This window comes from Acanthopagrus latus, chromosome 2 (assembly GCF_904848185.1).
Source record: "Acanthopagrus latus isolate v.2019 chromosome 2, fAcaLat1.1, whole genome shotgun sequence".
Classification (NCBI taxonomy): domain Eukaryota; kingdom Metazoa; phylum Chordata; class Actinopteri; order Spariformes; family Sparidae; genus Acanthopagrus; species Acanthopagrus latus.
This window is the reverse complement of record NC_051040.1, coordinates 9,879,370-9,904,597: the sequence shown is the minus strand read 5'-3', so window position 1 is coordinate 9,904,597 and position 25,228 is coordinate 9,879,370. Positions and strand designations below refer to the sequence as shown.

At 42.9% G+C, this 25,228-nt stretch overlaps 1 protein-coding gene and 1 long non-coding RNA gene across 4 annotated transcripts in view; one reads left to right on the top strand and one right to left on the bottom strand.

Moving 5' to 3' along the window:
* LOC119013619 overlaps positions 1–25,228 on the bottom strand; it is a 46,668-nt gene that overhangs the window by 3,323 nt on the left and 18,117 nt on the right. The window lies entirely within an intron of this gene.
* On the top strand, positions 1,568–24,327 carry zbtb16b (zinc finger and BTB domain containing 16b). Of its 3 annotated transcripts, XM_037088238.1 has the most exons (8): positions 1,568–1,706; positions 3,105–4,350; positions 6,806–6,903; positions 8,825–8,932; positions 9,272–9,358; positions 18,157–18,327; positions 19,447–19,614; positions 21,578–24,327. In XM_037088238.1, the coding sequence occupies exons 2-8, from the start codon at positions 3,191–3,193 to the stop codon at positions 21,805–21,807; spliced, it is 2,022 nt and encodes a 673-aa protein (XP_036944133.1). In that variant the 5' UTR covers positions 1,568–1,706; positions 3,105–3,190; the 3' UTR covers positions 21,808–24,327. The 3 variants fall into 3 exon arrangements, with proteins under 3 accessions (XP_036944133.1, XP_036944147.1, XP_036944141.1); XM_037088246.1 differs by lacking the exon at positions 8,825–8,932 and having other exon boundaries at positions 1,569–1,706; XM_037088252.1 differs by lacking the exons at positions 8,825–8,932; positions 9,272–9,358.

Below are 25,228 nucleotides of genomic sequence, written 5' to 3'. Positions count from 1 at the left end.
TTAAAAGAGTAAGTAAGGATCTGCATCATTCTTTCACTAAATTATTATTTAAAATCCTGCATTCAAATGTTACCTAAGCAAAAGCACATAAATATCATCAGCTGCATGCAGCTAATCACACAGTATAAGAAGTAGTTATGCAGAAAAAATGGACTCCGTGTTTCATTATTACATTATTGTAGTGTTACTATCATTTATACAGTCACATGTCAAGAACATTTAAAGCTTAACATGTGTTTTATATGTAAAACATGAATCTGTGTAGTGGAATAAAAGTGTAACATCCCCTCATGGGTGGAGTACAAGTATCTCAAACTTAACTTAATGTAGATCAATACATGTCACCACTGCTTATAGAAACATTTAAAAACATATACATTATGGGCATTTTACAGGCTTATTCCAATAATTTCAGTCACAACACATATAGATGTTCCTGCTGTTCAGTCACATTAAACTAGGAAAATAAGTAAAGAAACAAAGAAAGACGATTCCTGGCAGTGTGGAAAATACTTTGCGACTTCCAATTCAGGAAAACAATCAGCGAGAAATAACTGAGCAGCTAACAAATAGCTGCACGGTGTTGGAGGCTGCGGGGGGGGAGGGGTCGCAGCGTGTGAACGGAGATTCTCGACCTCAGCTGACCTCATGGTGAGAGTCTCTAAAGCACTGTAGGTCACCAGGATGCCGCAGCCTTTCTACTTTCTGAATTCTTGCCTACTCAGCCGTTTCCATTCAGCAATCATCTGTTCAGATGTCAGAAATTAAACACTCCCACATTTTTCCAAGACAAAAGTTTTTTGTTTGTTTGTTTTTAAACTTTTTTTTAATCACTGTATCCTCTGGATATATTTTGGTGACCGTACCAAGGAAAAAAAATATTTTTAGTTTAGTAGTTTTCTTTTATAACCAGAGAAGACTATAACTTCATCTAAGCAACAAATGAAGATAAGCAATACAACATATTTGGAATTAAAACTGAGTTAAAGAATCAACAAGAGACATTTGACTTGCCAGCAAGAACGTTCGTCTCTACAGTTTAAATGCATCTTTTAAGATTTGTTATTATCTCTAAACAATAAGACCCACTTTTCTCTGATTTTTACTGTATTACGCGAAAATAGAGGAAAAAGACAAACCATGATATTTTGCAAGAAAAGTTTTTATTTTCTTGTCATTTCCAATGCTAGAAGTGGATAGATAGATAGATAGATAGATAGATAGATAGATAGATAATATTAATATCACTTTTGACTCAGTTTGACAGTCTTAATCTGACTGTTCATTCAAATTCTCTTAAACCAGGTGTACGTTTTAATCGAGATCGGTTGCTGCAGCGTAATTACTTATTAAAAAAGACATCTCCTCCTGCTCTTCTTCTTCTTCTTCAGCTCATTTCACGGCTCTTCTTCCATCCTATTCTCTTCTGAACAATAACACTCCACCTTTCTCCTCATCACTCCTCTCTCTCCCCCCCATCTGCTCGCCAGACACATTTTCAACACGTGGTTTGTTTTCGCAGACTCGGGTTTTATTTTGAAAGCGCCCCTCGGAAGCGGCGCTGTCCTCCCCCCGCGCTGCTTTGACTGTCGCGGCTGGGTGATGATTTGCTTACTTGGAGCAGGACTGAGTTTGGAGCGGGCACTGTGAAATGTGTAAGCATGATGTTGCCTGGATAATCAGCGGAGGACGTGAGGAGAGCAGAGGTAAGAGCCGCTGTGACAGCCGACACTTTGCCTAGCACCGCTTCTTGATCCCGCTCTGCTCTGATCAACTACTTTTCACAGTCTCGTGTGAACAAATTAATATGTGGAATAATGACAGGGGTTTTTTGTTTTTGTTTTTTGTTTGTTTTTTTGTAGCGGGCGGGTTGGGTTTTTTTTTTTTTTTTTAAATTCCGTCCTCCGGCACACATGTGCGGATGGATCTAAGTTTAGCTGCAGCCGGATTTAGATTTTTTACAAACTTGGATTACGCGCAGAACCGGATCGCGCACCGGGGCCAGTTCTCCAAAGATTATTCTGGGTTTCAAATATTTCATGTTTTCCAGACATCACGCGTCCCTGTCCCCCTCTCTCTCTCGCCTTCCCTCTCCCCCCTCAGACAGTAAATAAGCGTGTGCGGAGGGGTTAATTTGTCGCAATGTGTTTGGATAAAACCGGCGAGGGTTTTTTTTTTCTTCTTTCTTTGCGCGTCTGCACCTGATGCGCTCTGATGTTGCGGTTAGTTGAGGATGCAGCCTGTCAGCATCACTCGGGGTGCTGGGCTGAAGTGGGTCCGACAGCACTCATCATCGCACACAGAAGCCGGATCATCACCCACTCTGTCGTTCAAGGTGTTTAAAATGTTGAGGAGAGGAGAGGAAGAAAAAAAGAGAAGAAAGAACAGACACGTCTCGCTCCATTCTCACGCGCTCGTCAATCTGATAGTTTTATAACTTATTGAGGGATTTTTGGCGGAGCTGCTTAATTGTCTCCAACACATCTAATCACGAACGTGCGCAGCCTAAATGAACTAATCAGCCCCTCCGAGGCGTTTGTTAATAGCAGGGCCTACCTGTTGAGGGCATGTGAGTGTGTGTGTGTGTGTGAGAGAGAGAGAGGGAGAGTGTGTGTGTGTGTGTGTGTGTGTGTGTGTGTGTGTGTGTGTGTGTGTGTGCGCGCGCGTGTGAGGAGCTTGATAAATTGAACCGTCACCTCTCAGTATGCAGACGTTATTACAGCGACGTGACCGGCTCCGAACGAGCCCTCAGACTAATCACCTGCAATGGAAACTGTTGCTCTGCCGCTTTATCGACCTGTTGTCTGTCTTTGGCTCGTAATTAAAATAAATAAACATGTTCAGAGCGTTAGATAAAAAAAAAAAAAAAAAAACCCTGCAGAGATCAAGAGAGGGGGGTTTGTGTTTCTTAGATTTCACAGAAAATATTTTATCAGATGTTTTTTTTGTGTGTGTGTGATTTGAAATGATTCCTGCTGACTGACCAGGGAGTGGACACTGGAGTTTAATTAACTACCTTTTTAGATCACATTGTGAGCCAGACAGCCACTAATGATCCTCTCACCCTCCTCCCCCTCCTCCTCCACCCACACCCGCACCCACAGACCCACAACCAGCTGAAGGCAAGTGAAGCAGCCACACCTCATGCGCGGGCTCAGCGAAGGTCGGAGTGGATACGGGTCTGACAAACATGGGTGTGCTCCAGCTCCACAACCCCACTCACCCCAGCACGCTCCTGCAGCGGGCAAACCAGATGCGCCTCACCGGCACCCTGTGTGATGTCATCATCACCGTGGACGGCCAGGAGTTCCCGGCGCACCGCACCGTCCTGGCCTGCACCAGCAAAATGTTTGAGATCCTGTTCCACCGCAGCAGCCTGCGCTACGCCCTGGACTTCCTGTCCCCCAAGACCTTCCAGCAGATCCTGGAGTACGCCTACACCGCCTCGCTCCAGGCCACCGCCGAGGACCTGGACGACCTGCTGTACGCCGCGGAGATCTTGGAGATCGAGTACCTGGAGGAGCAGTGCTTGAAGGTGCTGGAGACCATCCAGGCGGAGGAGAGCGAGGAGGTGGCGGTGAGGAACCCCAGCTCCGGAGACCACAGTGACCACAGCCGGGCCAGGCACTGGAGGCACATGTTGATGTCCAAGAAGCATTCCATACAGGATGGACCCACCCGCAACTCCCCAACCGCTCTGCACCACCTGGCCCTGTACCACATGACAGAGAGGAGCTCTCCCGGTCCAGAGTCTGAGGCGGCTCCTGAATCGAGTCCCAAGCTGGAGGCAGAGGTCGACATGGAGGGTTCCGAGCATCCTCAACCCGAGTTATCTGAGGCCTCCTCCCAGGATCCCGCCAGAAGTATAAAATCAGAGAACATGCAGGTGGATGATGGCGAGGGCAGGTCTTCCAGCACCGGGGAGGGAAGCTGTGCATCCGACCAGGCCAGAGACGAGGGTCCGGGGACGCCCCTGAGAGGCAGCGTGATCACCAGCGCCCGAGAGCTGCACACAAGCCCAGAAGACAGCGGACAAGTGGTGGGAAACTCTCTCGACTGTTTCCCCGGGATCTCCGAGAAACATCTCGCCTCCATATACTCTGTCCCCTCCAACCACACGGGGGAGGGGATGCTGCCCGTGTCCGTGTCAGTGGCCCCGTCCCTAGGCGTGCCGCTGGACCCCCGGGCGTACAGCGGCCTGCTGCACCAGGGCTTGCTGCACCGAGAGCTCCTCAGCAGGCTGGGCCAGTTTGCAGCAGGGATGAGGCACGAGGGCCAGGCTCAAGGCCAGCTGTGTTGTGGCGAGTGTGGGCTTCAGCTGCACAGCAGGCAGGCCATGGAGCAGCACAGGTAACGTGCACTAAAACATCCATCAACACCGCATTTCTCACGTTTCCCCGCAGCGCCACGGTACATTTTATTTTCAGTATCTCAATTAATGGGAAATGAAAATAAATAAAAGTGTTCGTCCAAAAATCTAATAAATCACAAAAAGAGGGCACAAAAACAACACAACGACACTGACAAACATGTGTTATGTCTAATAAAAGATGAGAGCGATGTGCTCGTGCAGCATGATGAATGAAAGCCAAGTCGTTGATTATGCTGTTAAGAGAAGCATTGGACACGCGTCTCCTGGAATCGTCCTCGGGATCTTTCCCCCCCTCCATCCTGTTGAAATACTTTGAGAGTTAAAAGCTGGAAGGAGCAACAGCAAATATGTTAATTTATTCCCAGGGACACCTGCACTCATGTCTTAACAGTGAGACGTCTCGGGAAGTTTTTCAATCGGGTCTTTGTTAGGGGTTTGATATAAAGAGGCCTTGGTGTCGCGTGACGCTGTTATTTACAAAGCCTGATTTTTCTAAGTTCTGTTTGATTATTTGTGCAGAAGCGTGCCTCACACAACAGGCCGTCTCCCAGGCTATTTGATATGCATTCCTTTGCATCAGCAGAGAGGAGCCTCTCAGCAGGGACCGGGCTGGACGCTTCAGCCCGATGATGGATAACTTCTGCTCCCCGACTCGCTCTGTTGGGTTTTTTTTTGTTGTTGTTTTTTCCTCCTTTATTTACGAGCTTGTCAGATCAGATTTTGCCACTGTACACAAAAAAAGTTACAGCAGCTCATTGACAACTCTCATTAGCTTGATTGCAGATGTTTTATAATTGTGCGTGCTTGGCAGTGTTTGACTCATCGCTAATCATTAGAAACGAGACAAACAAGGGAGCCAAAAGTCCCGTTATGCAGCTAACACGCTCGCAAGTCTTCCTCTGTCGGCGCCTGTGGCTGACATTTCAGCCTCGTGCGACTCCGGAGTTGTGTTAAACCGCCCGGTGAAACAGAGCATCCTGTGGGATATTTAGTGATGCGCGTTTCTTACTCATGGAGACAGGCGGATGTCCGCAGGTTGAAGGAGTTGCATTGGTGGCGCTGCTTGAGGATGTAATGAAGTTGCTGTAGTTCTGTAACCAGGTCACTGAGCATACACCTGGTGTGCAGATTGACATTTTGTCATGTTGTTACAGACGTCTCTCTCCTGGCACAGCTTTAGCATGAAAAACTTAGAATAAAGGAACCAAAAAAAGAGAGAGAGAAATTGTGTGAATATTTGTAGTTTTGGCTGACATGAAAAATTTGAACTACAGCCTTTCAGGTCATTTTAAAGGTTATTAAAACCTCTTGGAATGAAACTAAATTAAATTAAATTTACAGAGATCTTTTACATGAATAAAGACAACTGTTCTGAACTCAAAATTCCTTTATATAAATTTAAATAATACCATTACAATTATATGGTATTTTCTGACTGTTTTGGGGGTGTCTTTATTTTGGTAGAGGGGAGACAGGAAATGAAGGGAGAGCAATGAAATGCAACCAGCGTCCCTGGCTAGACTCAGACTTTGTGATTACATGGTCAGCGCCGTGAACCCCCCCAGGCCATCGGGACGTGCCATATTTCAGCCTCTTTTTTTTTAAAGTATATTTTTTCTGAAGAGTAAAAATAAAATGGTTACATTCGAGATAAAAAGCTTTAAGTCTCACATGAACTCTCAGGTAGATTATCATCTTTAGAAAGTCCTCAAAGCACAGAAAGCCGTCAGCGCTCTGCAATAATTGTGTTTTCTAAATATTTCAATGTTGATTTGGTGCGTGTCAAATTCCATCGCAGGACCACGGCGTGTGTTTAATAATGGACTCTTGTGAGACCATTTTCTCTGCTGTTAGCGGGGTGATATAAGGATAACAGTACAGATGCCTCGCATGCTTGGATGTGTGTGATATGATATGATAGGTTTTGCTGCCGGCGGAGCTTCAGCGAATCATCTTCTTTTCTCCTTTTCATTGCAGTTACAGGAGGAGTGCGTGTGTGCGTGTGTGTTTGGGATGTGAGTTTGCGCGCACATGCATGGTGTGTGCATGTCAGTGTGTGTTTGCGTGTGCGTGCCCAGTGTCTTGCAGTGCTGGCGGGTGGAGGCACGCGTATGTCTGCACTCTGAAATTAGCCAGATATCCTATTGTCTGTGTTCTTTTTGCATTCATGCGTTGTGATTCACAACTCCAAGGGCCTCTTACACTAATGATGTTGCATTCAGCGAGGGATTCTTGCCGGAATTAAAACATGCTCCTCTTGTTACGGGGACAATGATGCTTCTGGGTTAGGGAGACCTTACGGAGGGGGGAGACAGAAAGAAGGGAGAAAAAAAGGCGCAGAAATGAGATACTTCTATTATCACGAGTGCGCTTTTCGCCTCTGTTCTCGTCTCTCTGTTAACACGCTCACATTAATGTTTGTCTTTTCCGCAGGAGGCTGCACAACGAGGAGAAGGGCCACGGCTGTGAATACTGTGGCAAACACTTCCAGGACAGCATGCGGCTACGGATGCACATGCTGTCTCACACAGGTACTTAGTAACTCTCACACTCTCATCTCAGAGTATTCAGTGCTTATGAAGCCTCTTGATAGTGCGGCCTTTCAAATGCACCTGTTCATACTACAACCCCCCCACCCCTCCGCCTCCTCCGCCTCCTCCTACCAGTTAGTGCTGCTCCGAATACTTGGATCATGCTTTCTTTTCCATGCTTAGGTCTGTGCACCTCTCCCTCCCTCCCTCTCCGTCTCTCTCTCTCCGTTTGAATCGTTTCTGTGTTTTTTTGGAGACTCTGGCAGCTCGCCAGCTCTGCCCCTTCTGAGTGATGACATCATCAGCTGCCGGCAGGCCTGGGTGTTCTGCCAGTGTTCCGAAGCGTGTGTGATGGCTCGCTCGCAGATGTGTGTCCAGGAACACACTGTACCCAAATGCAGACTTAATCAGACCTGACTGCTCTCCCAGCTACTTTATCCAAAATAGAGAAAGAGGAGCAGGGGGGGTTGGTAGGAGGAGGAGCAGGAGGAGGAGGAGGAGGGGGGGATCAGGGACTAAAAATGAAACTAAAACAAAAACCTCAGTTGGAATATTTGTATAGACAAGGCGAGGTCCCTGTCCTCTCTGTCGTGTCTCTAAAGGATTGTTCTGGAATGACATACTGCTGACAGACGAGAGAGAGAAGCTGCTTCTTTAAACTTCACCTGAGTCGTCCCTTTTTCCTCCTCTGTACCCTCAACATAACCCTAAACACGCGGATTGTCTTGCATTTGCGCTCAGACCTCGACAACGCGCTTTGATTTTCAATTCGCTGTGACATCCGCGACAGCGGCACCTTTAACCTAATTTGAATTTTTGCATAAACTCTCCCCATCCCAATGTGTCAACCCATAATACTACAAAAAAAAAAGAGATGTGGATCTCATTTCTTTGTCACTGTGTATTTCGGTATAGCAGCCTTAGATCCCGCTGGTTGCTAAGGAGCGAGTGCTCCACTGCTCTAATGGGCTGATTTGGTATTCAGCTCGATGCTGGCTCTTATTTTGGTATGCCAGACAAAGTGTTTTGATGGAGGACGATTGCAGCCGCGTCTGGAGACAGTTTGATGGTTTATGGATGAGAGCACACTCCGTGCCTTTGACTGCACAAGACAATGCACTATGTTCTCTTCTTCCCTTATCACACAATCTCACACAACACAACACACCACACTGGACAGCGTCACACAACATCAGGATCTACAACATTGCTCTAGTGTTACTACTACACAAGACTGCTCTCTACCAAGTTTTATTTTCGCTCAGTGTAACAAAACGCGCCGTTCCAAAACAGTAACAGTTTGTTTTCAAAAATTGTTGTTTTTAGAAAATGAACAGATTGGGGCTTTTTTGTTATTTGTGTGCAGCAATGGGAACAGTGGCACAGTGTCTGAGTATAGAGGCATCGTAAGAGTTGAAAGAGGACCACATTTAGGCTGTAGCGCTCAGAGTTCCCAAAGCTTGTGGGTGTTTTAATGAGTCATTTTAACTTCATTTAAAGCCAGCTGAGCAGAAAATAGATCAGTGAATGAGCCCTGGGCCAGTATGGATCTGCAACCGATTTACATCTCTGTGAGAGCCAACCCACATCCAAACAGCTGTGTGTGCGTGAGAGTGAGAGTGAATGCCTGTGTGTGCATGTGTGTGTGTGTGTGTGTGTGTGTGTGTGTGTGTGCGTGCGTGCATGTGTGCATGTGTGCATGTGCGTGTGTGTGTGCATATCTGTCCTATGCGTCTGTCTGTGCAGGTGTGAGGTGAGTGCAGAACGAGGATTGAACGTTTCTGCAAGCAGTATGCATACTTGTCTCTTTCATGTCCTCATCACAATAGACAAGGGCATTCCAAAGGTGAACTGGGAACTGTAGTTACAGTGTATGCGATGGGATTTGGGGTGTTGACTCTGAACTGTTTTTTTGATAAAGGGATGTGCCGTAGGCGGGAAGCGTCTGCTGTAGAGAGAACACCCAGTCCTTCTGTGGCCTCTCAGGCAGACAGTCTGCTCACTGTTCAGAGACTGATAACAGGGCACGGTAAATAAAACTCTTCAGCTCGGCTCTTTTTTGTCAAGAAGAAGGGCCGTTGGTCTGGTGCTTTTGTTTGTCCCTGAGTTGTGTTTTTATGGCGCTTTCCTCCGCTCTATTGTGCTCCGCGCATTTGCTTCCTTGTGTTAACACCTGAAAAGCGCAAGTGTGTGACAAGCGAGGCTCTTTGGTGACTTTTGAATTGGGGCGCCTTTGTTCCTCTCTTGTTGCTTCTGCCGCCGCTCCCCTTTAAAATGCTAAATTAACTGACTTGCTCTACAATTACAAAAACACACATGTTTACTGTCTGATCAAGAAACCTTCTTAAAAATTTGATTTTATCTACAGCTCCCGCAGAGGCGCTGGTGTGTGATCAGTGTGGAGCAACATTCTCTTCAGAGGATGCTCTGGAAGCCCACAGGCAAACACACACAGGTACTTTACAACCATGTGCATGCAATAACACACCCTCTACACTCACACACACACACGTTCTGTCTAACCTGGGCAGCATGGATCGAGCTGTCGAGTAAGCCGTGACTACAGCACTTGTGATCAGGGGTCTAAACTTGCCTGTCATGCTGGCTGGGTTAAACTGTTCCTGTCATGATGCTCCATAATTTATCAACAGGGAGGTGGGAGGCCCTCTCACATATCACCCACTAATATCTCTTGGCATCCAGACCCACCGCATGCCACTTTGCCGCGGCCGTAGCTTCACAGCGCCAGCATTACAGTTTCACAGACACACTATCCTCACCTCCTGCCTGAGAGCTCCGGTGGAATTATTTACACTCACACACACACACACACACACACACACACACACACACACACACACACACACACTCGACAACAAGACAAACACCTCTTGTTTTTCATTAAGAAAATGTTTGTATTACAAGCTTCTTTTTGCCCACTGAGTGTCTGGTGTTAACAGTATTTTTACATTTTTTCCCCTCAAAAGTTGTGTGTTTGTTTTTTTTTTTTTGGCCAAGCGATCAAAGCTGGACAGTGACAAGTGATTTGCAATCTGGGCTCTTATAGATGGAACAACCTGCCAGAGGAGCTCAAGTCGTTTTTAATCTTTTAAATTAATTTTTAATGCCCACACTCCCAGACGTCTGTATTATTAGCAGCGAAGAAGCAAACATTACTCATGTGGCACTTTTCAAAACATAAGTTACAAAGTGTGAAGAGGGAGAGGAAGAGGAAAAGGGATACGGAACACAGACAAGACCTTACATAAACAAGGAAAAATGTAGTTAAATTAATTCAAGTTCAATCCTTTATATAAGGCTCGAAAATCATTGAGGTTTCCATCATTTGCAATGATGTCCAGATGCATAATAATAGTTAACCTTTTATTCAAAGTATTTTGAAGCTATATCCAAAGAAAACAAATGGATTATAAGAGTAGTATTTGTTTTTTAGTATTTTTATTACTATTATAAAAGAGTGTTATTTCTACCTTTAGCTGCACTGTATTATTGAAGAAGAGTTATAACATTATTGATGGTTAATAGGTAATTAATGAACATGTTGTCTATCAACTTTGACTTTATCGTCATGTAGTCCAGAGAAACATAAATCACACAGACAATAAACAAAGATACATAAAACGTAATGAAATACGTACAATGTAATTATAAAACATTTAAAGCAAACGCTAGTCCAAACACACAAGCTAACACAAGTATAATACAACACAAAGTAAAGTTCCTAAAAATAAATTGAATGTAGGTAACCTGGCTTTGGCAAAATGTTCTTATATTTAACATGTTTTGGTTGGTTTACATTTATCTGCCTGTATGAAGTGTTTTGTATTCTTAGCACTTAATAAGTCAGGAAGTGCCCATGAAGTGACCCCCTGACACCTTCTGAAAGAAAGCTTCATGATGACTAAATACAACCTTGAAAGATTTCCAGTGTCAATTATACCTCAAGGCTGGTTTATGTTTAAGTAGAGCTGAAATGATTAGTTGATAGACAGAAGATTAATCAGTAACTACTATTAATAAACTACAACCCAGATCATTGATAAAGAAACTGTGTGCATCGACGACAGTCTGACTAAGTGCTCCCATCTAGTGTGTCCTTTACAATCATGTGTTTCACAGAGTGTTGAAACTCGCCCCATCCTTGCTTGTGAAAGACTGAGCCTTTCGAGGATTCCCCCCTTTCATACCCGTCATGATTCTATCACAAATGAACCTTCAGATGAGGAGTGATCAAACAAAAATCCAGAAATATGTTGCTGGCATCACATTCAGAATAAGCAAATATTCATACAAATCTTTCAAGTTGATGAGGTAGAATATTAACTATATCATATTTGATTTCTTTGGTTTACTTCTTTTATACCAAGATATCAAGAATGTACAGTGCTGAGTCCTGCCTCTCTTATGTCAATGTTTGCAGGTTTTCTTATCCTTCTACAGTAGATAAAGGAATATCTTCAAGGTTTCATCCAACATGAAACTTGCTTTGGGCTCTGGGGAATTATTATCTCACATATGTCAGACCAAACAATTAATCGACTGATAAAACTGACCATTTGCTCATTAAGCGATGATGATAGCAACAGTTAGTTTGCAGCTAACACTTAATGTCCTTGTGGATTAAGCAGTCGATTTATTTTCTCGATTAACCAATTAGTTGTTTGTAGGACTGCATGATATTTGAAAAAAAAACTGACATCGTATTGTTTTGGTAATTTTGATTTTGTGTTATGAAAAATATCAGGAGTTTTCACCACATAACTTGAATAGCTGTTTTTTGGAAATAATGATTCTAAAATCATTGGGGCGATTTTGTGTCCAAGAACCCTTAAATAGGATGAAATTATTGAATTGACCAAGTTCTCTTGAGGAAAAGATGAACCGTGCAAGTTTTCCTTTTGTATCAAGCAATAAAAAATCTGTAACGTGACATATTTTGAGTTAATTTGCCTTAGTCTACATTGTGATGTCAATGTTGAAACAATATAAAGTGCAGCCCTGGATAAAATAGTGAAAAACTGATCAGTGTTTCCCAAAGCCTGAGATGACCCCCTCAAATGTTATGTAAATATGAGAAGATAAGGGGTACCACTGTAATGTTTACAATATTAATGAGGTAACAATACAAACTCAGGCTGTTCTCAGAGGACATAATGGTCCCAGAACACGGTTTGAGGATAGAAAGGTGGCAGGGTCCGCCACATATAAACAAAGTAAAACCGTTGAGGTCAGTTTGTTTATTCAGTCATTTAAACAAAGCAAGTTTGTTTATCTAGTTTGTTTGGCATCAAAAAAATCCATCAGTGAAGATCTTTGTCTTCTGTTTAAAATGTCCTCTCTGAAACTACAGACTGCACCTTTATGAAGCTGGAGTCTTCAGACTCTTCCTCTAAAAATGACTCAAACCAATTAACATCAAAATAGTGGTTGTTTAACAGTTGACAATAAATCATTTAATTGCTGCAGTTCTAGTTGCAGCTTTATTTTAGAGTAGACAAACCTATGACCTAGTTTTCAACTTCATAATAATATTAATCCAAATATAAACATCAACACCATTATGGTAGGTCCTGTATTATAACAGCTTCTTTGACACCTTTGAATTAGTTTATTGCCATTGATTAAATCATTATTGACAACCTTTAAAGCCTTTATAAGTGTGTGGTGTAATGAAGTGCCACTTTTCTCTGGAATATTACCCCATTAGCTTGAAGTGAGAAAGCTTTCACAGCACGTGTTGGACTCAAACCTCTCCAGCTGTGAACAAAAAAAAAAAAAAAAAGCCGTATTGTTGTCAGACGGTACATATGCCTGACAGTGTCCGAATCCACACCTTTTCTGCTACTGTCAGAGAAAGGTGATAACCCTCTCAGGGAGCATTGGCATGTAACTGTAACTCCAGGTGGCACACACAGTATGAATAGTTAATAGATGTGGACATGGAGGGGTGTTAACGATGCCCAGAAGTTTCTACCCTCATCTCCCCGAGTTGTAAACACCCGGAGCTCGGTTTCAAGCTTGGCAGTGTATCCAGAGCAGGCTACAGGAGGGCATTACTCTCTCATTTTGTCGTGATCTCAGCGCGCTCTGCTGTGACGCATGACCCTTTTTTACTGACACTTATGGCAGCACTCTCCGCCGACATGAGCCACAGGTAATTTAATCAGCGGCGTTGGGGTTATGAAGGGGAAAAAAACGTTGCTCCCTGTCTCGATGCAAAGATTTACAACCTGCATATTTAATTCCCCTAAAAAACACAGGATTCTATCAGCGCTTTAGTGCCGATTGCGCAGCTCGGCTTTAATTTGCCATGTGGCATAACCAGTGAGCCAAATGAGTTTCCTCTTAGCAGATTAACACTTGTCAGACCTCAGCAGCTGCAACCCTGCTGTCCACCTACTCTGGAGGGCAAATAATACTACTTTTGGGGGACCTTGCTCTGGAGCAATTTGGCAACGCTGACTACTGTTAAAGTCTCTTTAAGCATTTTGATATGTCAGAGGTGAACGGCCGTGGGTTGCTGGAGTTAGAGATCAAAGAGGGAGGTGTTGGGGGAGGGAGGTTAGGGGCGGAGTGGACTGTGGGAAGAGAGGGGGGTAGGGGGTATGTGAGGACTTCCTGAGGGCAAGAGGATTGCTGCTGGTGTTGGATGCCAGGACTGAGAGGAAAACAACATCATGTGCTGCTGTTTACTCCTCACCACAGCACTGTCATAGTCTCCTCTGACCTACTTGTCAGAGCCCAAAATAAAAGAATGGATCTGTCTCCGAATTGCTCTCACAACAAAGGGGTTTGTTTCATCAGAGCAAGTCAAGGCTCTGGGGCACCGAGCTCTCAATTTTGGAAAACCCAAGACTGTAGCTTATCTCCAGCACGCACAGAAATCGACTGTATATGCTTCAAACCATGCTGGCCGACCATTTTGCCACCTTGCCTTCAAGGCAAAGGCCGTAAGAGTGCTGCCTTTGTGTACTCACAGCAGCTGCACTGCTGCTGTTTCCACACATTACAGGCTGCTTCATCAAGTGAATAATATTACCTTCTGTCTGAGCCCTAATTAAACAGTCCTTTAGTCCATTCAGATACAGCCTGGGTTTTATAATGCAGCCCTCTTAATGCAGACCTTTTAGCTCGCCTAATTGCGTGTCCGTCATACTGCACCCTCTTGTTAATACCCAGTTGTAATTCATACAAGCCTTAAACTGAGTTGAACTGTGCTCTCTTTGGCCATTGTGCCCCCGGTATTTATTTGCACTGACTGCCACAACTACACTAAAGCCCCTGGTTGCCGTGTCATTTCAAGTAGAGTGAAATACAGTAGATAAGGAATAATATCGTAAACATTCTAGGAATCGAGGCGAATGAAACGGCGCGTGACCTCAATGAACCGATCCATGGAATGGTGGTTAAACATGAGCAACGTATCTCTTGTTGCATTAATTATTAAGTCGGTTTGTTCCTCACTCGGGTAGATTAGCAGGCTGCTGATGAGCGCCCGGGGTTGTTTAAGGTACTGTAGTGTTTGTGTGCGTGTGTGCACGCTTCTGGACTCGCCACATCTACAGGGAGCCGCTGTCTGCATGAACACTTACAGTAGCATGAATGCATCGGGTCATGTGAGGTCCAGCACGTAATGTAGCCTGCGTGGCTGTGTATGTTTAACTGAGTGATATCAGAGCGCCTGCAGACAGAGTGCACACTGTATACATGCTGAGCCGTCAGACACGGTTTCTACTATAGCTGGTAGACATGATGTAATGTCACAAATTGTTACATTTGTGGAGATTTGTTTCGCTGTTAAAAGTTGTATTAAAATACAGCCAATACTTGCAAATACAAATACAGTTAAAATTACAGTTAAAGTGATTTGTTTTTGTTTCAGCAAGTATAAAAGACAAATTATCCAGTAATCAATCAGTTTAATTGCTGGGCTCCGGACGCTGAAGTTAAGATTAACACTGGAGAAATTATACAGATTTGCGGTCGTCACTGAATACAATCTCTTGTTCAATTTGCAGTGGGTTTACTCCCAGATTCTCAGGGTGGGAAAACTTTTGTTTGCCGCTTGAAAAGAAACAGGCTGCGCTTATTTGTGAATGAAGGGATTAGCTTGAACACTTCACCCCAACAAGGACCATGATCCTATCTGGTTGCCTAGACACATGGTTTTGTTTCTTAGGCAGCGTGAGAGCGTGGCTGGCTCCCACCTCGCTTGGACTGAATAAGTGGCAGATGTATGAAGGCAGACCATGTTAAATCACATGAGCATACACATGGTCTTAGTGGAGATATGCTGAAATAGCATATCCACCTCAAACCATCCTGAATCACCGGCCTAATTATGCATTAGACAAGCAGCTCAGTGATATAATGCACACAGTAAATGTTTATATTTTTTGCCTCATAGCAGAAATCTCTTGAAAGTAAATCATTATTCCCACTGTTAAGGCTCCCTCCCACTAAACACAATGCTCAGTCAACTCTCCGGCCTTTGAGGAATACCATTGATTACATGGTATTTACCCCATTGAGGACCAAGGGTCAGGGGTCATCCTGTGCCTTAAAACCCAAATCCCAGGCCCATTGTCTGGTTAAGGGTGAGAAAGCAGGGGGCAATGACAGCCAACTTTAGGGCTTATTCTCTCATAAAGAAGCTCCTCTGCACTTATTACCAAAGCTTACTGGAAAACTCTACAACTGCAAATCCTTTTTGTTTGAAAAGTTAACAGAGCGCAGCGAGGCGAAATGCCACCACTAACACACAAACACTTCCCTGCCTCCGAAGGTTTTTTGTTTACACTTCAAGATATTATTTGTTATTTTTGTTTTTCCGCGTCGGCTGCGCGGAATAAAACCCCGGAAAAAAAAAACAACAACAAAAAAAAAAAAAAAACGACTGCTGAGCTGTTGTCACCGTGTGTCAACCTGAGATCAAGAGTGAGATTCTTGTGACAGAATATTTGTCATATTTCTTTACTCAAGTTTCAGTATTGTTGGTGACAGAGGGATCAGGGCCTACATCTGCAAGAGTGCGCGAATGTGTTGGGGAGTAAGGCGGCTTCTGCCTCCACAAAGAAGCCAGGATGTTAAAACTTTTAGAGCAGACGGAACAAAGTACGCAGGCTGCATCGAAACAAGCATTTACAACATATGATATTTAATAAAGCGAGAGAGGAGAGTGGGCTGATTAAAGTAGCTTTGAAGTGTCTACAAGGTGGATAATATGTTATTCAGTTGGTTGAGGGCTCTGTTCGGCTTTGCCTGCAGCTAAACTAACCTGGACACATTGGAACAGAAAGCACTCCCCCTGCTGGCTGCAGTGGATAATACCAGAGATAAAGTGGATCAAGGCAGCACATCACAGGTCATGCATAGTCTGCATTTTGTGCTTCAGAAATGTCTTTAGATAGATCATTATCCGGACTCCACTGTTGCATACTGGCCTCATTGAGGTATGACTCAGGCAGAAAGTGAAGCTGGTCAGACAGTGAAAGGATTTCCTGTATGGTCAGCGGATAAGGGGAGTGGGGAGGGCGCAGAGGCGTTGAGAATGCAGCTTCTTTTGTCTTCAACTAAAATATTGTGATCCGTGGGTGAGAAAGGGCCTTGGTCATTAGGCGACAGCATAAAGACAGGGATTGTAGGAGTTGCGTGAGGAGCCTATGACTAATGGGCTTGGTCAATGAGGGCCTGGACCTCTTTGTGTGCCCTTTGTACAAAGGTCCACAGGCTAAAGCCTCTGAACAGGTGCAGTTCATTCCAGCGGATCGCCTCCCTGCAGGATTGTTAAGATCAGGGAATGTCTTTCATCCTGTCTTCTTTTCGTTAATGATTACGAATGATCAGTTCTGTTAGTGCCACTGAACAAGATTGTCAAAACCAGGCTCAAAAAGAAGCCCTGTAATTTTTCGAAGAAGCTTTGTCATTTTATGCCAAATTGTACTTATCCGTGAAATGCGAGGTCCAAAAAGGCGTCTTGCATTGTCTGAGCAAACAGTGATACGTGGATTAGCAAACAATACGAAGTGAATGTTTCTGATTTATCCCAGAAAATGTGAATTTGCCTGGTTTGTTTCTTTTTCCCTTCACTTTGAACAGGCTTGTCTGTTAACTTGATAGAACCTAAAGCGAGTGTCTGACACTCTTCCCTCTTAGTATGAGTGTGCTGTATCCCTTTCCCTGCGTTAATTCCAATTTAATTGCCAGTTGCCTCAAGGCACTTCAATAACAGTAACAAATGATTTGATTTAGTGGACCTCATCAGACTGCATTTTAAATGCGACACAGCAACCCCACTTGAATTCCAATGAAGTGCTGGCACAGTCCTCTGTTTACTAATGATCCTCCGCTGGAGATGTCTGATTGAATCTGAGTCAGGAGCAATGGGACCTGCTAGCATTGTAAATGATCTGCAACCTGAGCAGACAGAGAAATAAGGACCTCATAATCTCGCATTAAAGCCTCACTCTCCAGGACATGCACATTATTTCCAATGCAGCTGATTAACCAGCCCCTCAGTCTTACCACACATATGAATTTGCATCGGTCTGAATGCCAGAACGGATTTGAGTGCTGGCGTACACAGCCTGTAGATCAAGTGTTGACTGTATGACAGCCAATGGATCTTCTTCACATAGCCATTTTGACTGGAGCTACCCTGCCAGCGTCTCCCTATCTGTATTCCTCTCCACACTCCGTGCAACAGGAAAGCAGCCCCAAAGAGATGCCAGGTCACACACAGGATTAAACTGGATTGTGTTTTTTCCTGCAGTCCTGCCTTTAATGGCTTGATATCACTACTTAACATTCTGCACAGAGCGCATAGTGTAGGCATCATTTAGGGTGGAGCTACTATCAGCCGCTCTTTGAGCACAGAGACAGAGGACTTCACAGGCTGGAGCTGACTCCTGATGGGGAATGAAGAGAATAATTACACATCTAACACACCAGGAAGGAGCCATTGATTGTGTGATTGGCATGCTGTGCATTGTGTGGGAAATTCTTAAAGAAAACAATGACTTTCATGGTTTAAAATAGAACGTATAAAGACTCACAGTTGAAAGTGCCTCTGGGCTTTTAGGGGAGTTAGTTTAGGTAGAGGCACTTGCTCTTTGAAAGAAGCTTTTCCCTCAGAGGACTCACACAAAGTTGAAGTGACCCAGTTTCCCCACTTAAGGCCCTGTCTGTGTATGGTACTGAAATAACTGTGTCTGTGTCTTGTGCGTTCTCCAGGGACTGACATGGCGGTGTTCTGTCTGCTGTGTGCAAAGCGCTTCCAGACCCAGAAGGCCCTGCAGCAGCACATGGAGGTCCACGCAGGCATGCACAGCTACATCTGTAGCCACTGCGAGCGCCCCTTCCCCAGCCACACCACCCTCAAAAGACACTTGCGCTCGCACACGGGTAAGAAACAAATTGGTTTGCGGTATCACAGTTATCTGTGGCGTTATCGCCTGTCATGAAACATAAACATGTGGCGTTAAACACGTGTGGTGGAACGGGACAAAGACGGCGGTATTTATTTTCGTATGTGGGTTAATTTCCTTAGGTTACTGGCTTTAAGGTTTTAGTCAATTTGCATGCATCCTCTCCTAGCCCCCTTTTCCCGTTCTCTATAAGATGACTCACCTCTCTGATGACAGCACTGTACCGTTATGGCCGGTGCATATTTTGGGCAATTTCATCCTGTTTATATTTTGGGTTCTTAGACAGCCTTTGGGCTTCTGCAATTCACGGCTGTCAGTTCTAGTGTGGTTCACCCAAAATGATAGAGGAAACCCAAATAAATATTGAAGGAAAAGCAAATGGAAATGACTTGTCTGTGTGTTCTACCGAGGGTGAGTCTTGGTGCCGCAGGAGACGGAGAGATATTTACTGAAAAGATGTCCCCCTTTCTTCTTTTACCTTAAATAACACTCCCAGCTGTCACGACGGCTTGATGTCTAGACAGGAGAAATACATAATTGATGTGAAGAGACAGAAGTGAAGGGAGTTTTGGCCATGGCAGCGTATCTTGTTTGTATGCCATTCTGCTTGGAAGTAACATTTTGTAAATGTCATCTGCTCCACAGTGGGGTGGGGGATTGGGGAGAATCGGCCTGTAATGAGGAGAGCAATGTATCCTCTGACTTGGCTGTTGCTGTGGACACTGAGATAATGAGGCACATAGGTCATTGGAGATGAGTCAAATCCTCAGCCTAGGAGAGAAATAGATTAACTACAGTATAGAGAACAGAGCAGCACATGCCTGAAGGGCTTTTATTAGCTATTAGCAGACAGCCAAGAGGAGTGTCCTCGTGTCATAACATTAGCAACGTATGAAAGCACATTATTTCCCCCGCTTGATATGCATGTGCAGAAAACAGCTCTGTGACTGTTTGACCTATGCAGCTACATATGCACCAAACCATGTCGTGACAAGGATAGAGTTAGCCTTTGACGCGATCTCACGATAATGGGCTGCTGCTGCTGTGTGTTGGTGTTGTGGCTGCCACCGCTGTTGTGACACAACTGTGTTTTCAGGCGATCACCCGTTTGAGTGCGAATTCTGCGGGAGCTGTTTCAGAGACGACGGCACGCTGAGGGGCCATAAACGCATCCACACAGGAGAGAAGCCTTACGAGTGCAACGGCTGTGGGAAGAGGTTCAGCCTCAAACACCAGCTGGAAACACACTACCGTGTACATACAGGTGAGAGCTACGAGACGTTAAATATCTCCCAGTGAAGCTACTTTTTACTGCTGTTTGAGAATGTTTGAAAACCAGTGCCAAGCTTTTTTGGAACTATATATTTATGACCTGTTTTTAAAGATTTACATCATCAGTTGGAACAAATTCACTTGAAGCTGAGTGCCACAGACAGGGCAGGGAACTCAGAAAATAGTGAGAGTCAGACTAATGCATTTCTGACTTTAGACATTTTAGGAGACTTTTGTGTGTCCTAAAAAAATATATATAATTTTTTAGAGTATAAAAACTGCATTTACGATAAAGGACATTAATCCAAACCATTTAATTGTGGTAGTTTAGCTGCTTTCAAAACCATTTAATAAAAGAGAAAAGTGCATTTATATTGAATCATTTTATATCCAAGCCAAGCTTTTGGGGGGATTTAACACATGAAGAATGGTGTTGGATGTCTAAGACACAACGTACTCCCACAAACCCAAACATCAGTATGGAACAAATGTAACTCGCTTTTTCATTATGACTCAAAATAAAAAGCAGGCAACTTGCTGCGCACTGTCGGAGGCTGTGTGGGAGCACAGAGGCTGACCACTCTGTTTTCTGGAACTGTATGAAGATAATGTTGATATTGGGGCAATGCTGCTGTTAAAAATATTTTGGGGTATGAAATCCCAAGCACCTGCTTTGTGATGTATCGTGGGAACACTGAGAGAATATTTTTCTGCTTGACTAAAGTTTTGCTCACAACAAGAAGGAAAGCTGCTACCACGAATTAAGGATATTGTATTTTAAAAAAGGAGTTCATAACTTGCAGTTAATGCACACCTGAGGGTAAGAGAGGCTGAGGTATAGTGAGCAGAGATGGATGATTCATATTCCACACCTTTAACAAGATTTGTTGTGTTAAAACGTGCAGACTTTTTCCCTCTTCTTTTTCTTCTGCTGCTGAAATTTCACAAATAACGACAAATAGCTGACAATATAAATTTCCCCAATATCAGGCCGATAATTTATTGGTCCAGTATATACCATGAATCCCTACAAGGAAATATTCCAAAACAGGAAGAGTGGCTGGAAATTGTCAGAGGATCTGTGGAGAATCCCCGAAAATACTGCATTGAATACATTCGTAAATTAAAAATTCATACACCTAATTATTTAATTATTTGCTTCCTATATTGTTGATAACAATGATAATAATTATTATTATTATAGCCCAACCAATTTACCCAATGGTCGATATTATCGGGCTATCACAGATATAGCAGTATCTGCATGAGATGAAAGTTGTTGTTGTATTTTTTATGACATCATAATGCGGAAAAAGATACTTGAAATTGTTTAAATATATTTAATTTCCACAGCCCTAACGTCACTTTAGACAGTAAAGTTAATTGTTGAACTATAAAATATCCTGCCTGTCTTATATATCTTTGTCAAATGTCTTATAACCACATTAGAGGGATCATTGTAAAAACAGTTTTTTGGACGATATATTGATATTGAATTTGTTTTCTTCCAGATGTCTGTATCTGCCTCAAAAATATAGTACTGATCTGGTTTTTATTATAATTTTGATTATTATTATTACTGGCGATGATAATTTGTTTCTCTGTTCACGTCATTGTGAAAAATCCCCCACTTAAGAACCATCGAATGAAATCATAGAAATGCACCTCTACATTTTAATTCAGGTTAGATATTTACCGACTGCTACCTGACTCCTCGCTGAGGTCAGAGACAAACTGCTGTCGTATTCGCGGTGGATGACGCTCACTGGACAATATCTAATATCGAACTAAAGGCAAACCGATATAGGTCTAATCCTGCAGCGCAAACAGACAGGCAACACACAATACGACAGTGGACAGTACAGTGGACTAGAAGAAGAGGTGAATCCCGTTTCACCTGGCAGGCCTCTGACTCCGGGTCTACAAGGTTAATGCTCTGTTGTTGAATTTTTCAGGTGAGAAGCCATTCGAGTGTAAGCTGTGTCACCAACGGTCCAGAGACTACTCGGCTATGATCAAGCACCTGCGCACTCACAACGGAGCCTCTCCATACCAGTGCACCATCTGCCAGGACTTCTGCCCGAGCCTGGCCGCCATGCAGAAGCACATGAAGGGCCACAAACCGGAGGACGTGCCAGCGGACTGGAGGATAGAAAAGACTTACCTGTACGTCTGTTACGTCTGAGCAGGACTTGGACCCAATGCACAGTCTCTCTTTCACACACACACACACACACACACACACATACATGCGTGTCAGTGTCTGGTGAAGACCTCGTAACTCCAGTGTTGCTGTTTTTTCATGCTGAAAGATTATATGTTTTATGTAGGGTTAAAAAAAAAAAAACTCTTTTTTGGATAGACTGAAAAGTGCATTGTGGGAAGTTGTCATTCTAGGAGATACAAGGTTTTTACCTGACAGACATGAGACATGCAAGCACGACTACAAAATGTGTGCACATGCTACACTAGGGCTGCTACTAATGATTAATTTCATTGTCAAATTAGATTATTTTTTACTACTTTCGTGATGAATCTGGCAAATGTCAGAGAATCGTCACTTTTTGGTGGCTTGCAAACAACTCATTCTGTCAGACCAACAGTCCAAAGAGATTCAGTTTATAACGATGTGAAAAAGCAGCAAATTCTCATATTCTCAGAAGCAGGAAAACTGAAAACGATCAGCAATTCACCCCGAAATTGACTCAAACGTTTAAACTGATGATACAAATTGTCGACAACTCCTCTCCTGGCGACTTATCGTTTCAGCCCTAGTGCACACAAACGTACACTCACACATGCACACAGTTTTGATAATAACTGTATCTCTAATGGATCCACTGTGGTTAAAAAATCGATGCCACAATGGCTGCGACTGCTGACCTGTATGTGTAGCAGGAGCTTGTTTTTTTTTGTTTTTTTTTTTGATTGATCGCTAAAAACCATCGGGCAAAACCTGAGTCATCTTCTATGATTGTGCCGTAGATGTTGAAAATAATTCCACGAAGGCTTGATTTGGCTGAACCTTGCAACACTTTTCTCTCCTGAATTCCTGTGACTTTCTCAGTTTTATTTTCTGCTGTTGGATTTTTATTTTGGAGTTGTTTATTTTCTGCATGTTTTACTTGAATGGCTGCCACGTTTTGACCTCATAAGCTTGATCTCTTTAATTGCCTTGTCTTTCTTTGCAGTGGGTGTTATTGTTTTGTTTTTTTTCGAGATAGCTGGCTTACAATTTCAGTTTCTCTCTCGCAATGTAATAGGTTTTTTGCTATTTATATGTTGTTTATTTGTTACCAAATATGTGCTGGTTTTCATCACACAGTCGGCGTCTCTTGTGATGATTTTTTTCTAGTAGAGCAAGCTCTACCTCTCCTCACTTTTCAACCATTTGTTTTAGACCTACTGCAAATTATTCACCCGTCAGTAGTTTTAATTTTCTAACAAATACACCCTGATTTAAATGGTCGAACAGTGTGTAAAAAAAAAAAAAGGGCCACAACATGGCTTTTATGTGTAGTTTTTTATCATTAACTATATATAGATGTCTTATAAAAATCACAGAATCGGAATTTTCTAGGAGGAAAACTGAAGAAAAGATTGAAAAGATGTTGTTGTTTTGTTTTTTTCGTTGTTTTTTACAAAAACCTGAAAAAGAAAATTCTGACATTGAATCACTATGAGCAGGTTATTTGTCGGTTATAGTGTAGCTGTAATGTACAAACTGTCATGGTATGTTATTCCCTTATGTGAGCCTAACACGGGCCTTATAGATTTAAAAACATGTTGTATTTTTGTATTACAGTAATTTGCTATCTGTTTACATTTGGTATGATTTGAGAAAAAAAAGACATCTTAATGTGTGTGTTTTATAAGTCTCTGATTTGATTAAGATCCCTCCCTTGTGCCTCTTTTATAAGTAGAGCATCGATGTGCTTGAGTACATGGGTCTGTGCTATTTGGTAGCTGTTTCTGGGTGTTTGTTTATTGTTACTTAATTAAAGATAGACTGCCATGTAGATCCACTTTGTCTGAACATTGCAACTGGAAGCAACATACTGTGATAGTGGCTGATCCTCTGAGACAAGCGTGTACTTTTACATCCGAAAAAAAAAATAAGAAAAAAACATTTGCTTGGAACTTGTATCCAATTGTTCCCTTCAAAGTGACAACGGGCTGAGGTCTCTGGATGAAATTTAAAAAACAAAAAAAAACAAAACAGTGTGTATAGCAAAACTTGGCGTCTGTGGGCATTTTGCCTTCTTAAGTAGCCAACAACACTCAGTGCCATGAGAACACACATTCACTGTATCTATTCTACATGAACATGCACTATAACTGGATTTCCTCGGTGGACCAAAAGAAATAGAGCACTTTTGTTTGAAAAGGGGTTTTTTCTTTGATCTTTCTATGTTGTGATAATGCAGATGTCCTTTTATTTGATGTGTCCTAGAAGGATGTGATTAGCATTGTTTAGATTATGTCAATGTCTGTCTACCTCAGGGCCAGATCAAAGCTTGACCTGGTATCCAATCAGGGTTGTTCTTCTTGCCATGTGTGCAGTAAAAATCCCTCTTCATTACAGCTTTGTAACACAGTGTGTGAAAGTGTTTTTTCTCAGTGTGGATTCAGGCACAACTCTGTATGCGTCAGTGTTCGGTGGCATGGTTAAAAAAAGAAATAAAACAAGTTACTATTTTATGCATCTCGTCTCATTTGCCTGCTGTTTCCGCCGTCTGCATTCAGTAGCGAGACTCTGTGTGACGCCGCGTCCCGACCTTTCCCGTCCCCTTCAGCCGCTTGCTGATGAGCTCACCCCTTCTTTGACACCCATTATGTTCCAAATGTGTTCATCTGAATTGATTTTAAACCGGATGTTATTTAACACAATTCATTCTATAAAACCAGATCATGTTGGGCTATTTCTTCATTCAACTGAACAATGAACACTTAAATTGGTCTGGTCAGGTTTTCATTTATAGCCAACTCATACCACTGTGACTGGCAGCTGCTGGGCCTTTCAACCATTAAGCCGTAGCTATGTTGCCCGTTTAGCCTGTACTGTTATTTTGCTCATTTTTGTCATTGTTTTAGCCATTTCGACAAAAAAACACCTGATGAATACCTTAAACTGTTTACCTTAGCTAACGATTTTAGTAGCTTAGGCTTTCAACTGTTGTTTACTACTTTTAGCTATTTATTTCAACTGACATCTATTACTTCAAGCTTACTTTAAGCTAAGTTTATTAAACAGTTTATCCATTTGCCTTTTTTAAGCTAATTATTTCAACAGTTTATCCATTAGCTTACTTTTAGCTAATAATTCAACAGTTTATCTATTAGCTTACTTTTAGCTAGCTTCAACTGTTAATGTTAGCCGTTCAGGCTATCCTGTTGTTTGCTAATTTATTTTCATGCTAAATCAATCACACACTGGGTGTCAAATGATTCACTATATGGGTGTTTTTACCCTTACAAATTACCCCTGTGGTATATGTATCCCTTGAGATTCACTGGTGTAGGAAGCTCCTCTCTACAGCCTCTGTGGTCCAATTTCCAACTCAACATTTCACTTTTACAGCACTGCTGGACACAGACAATGCTGC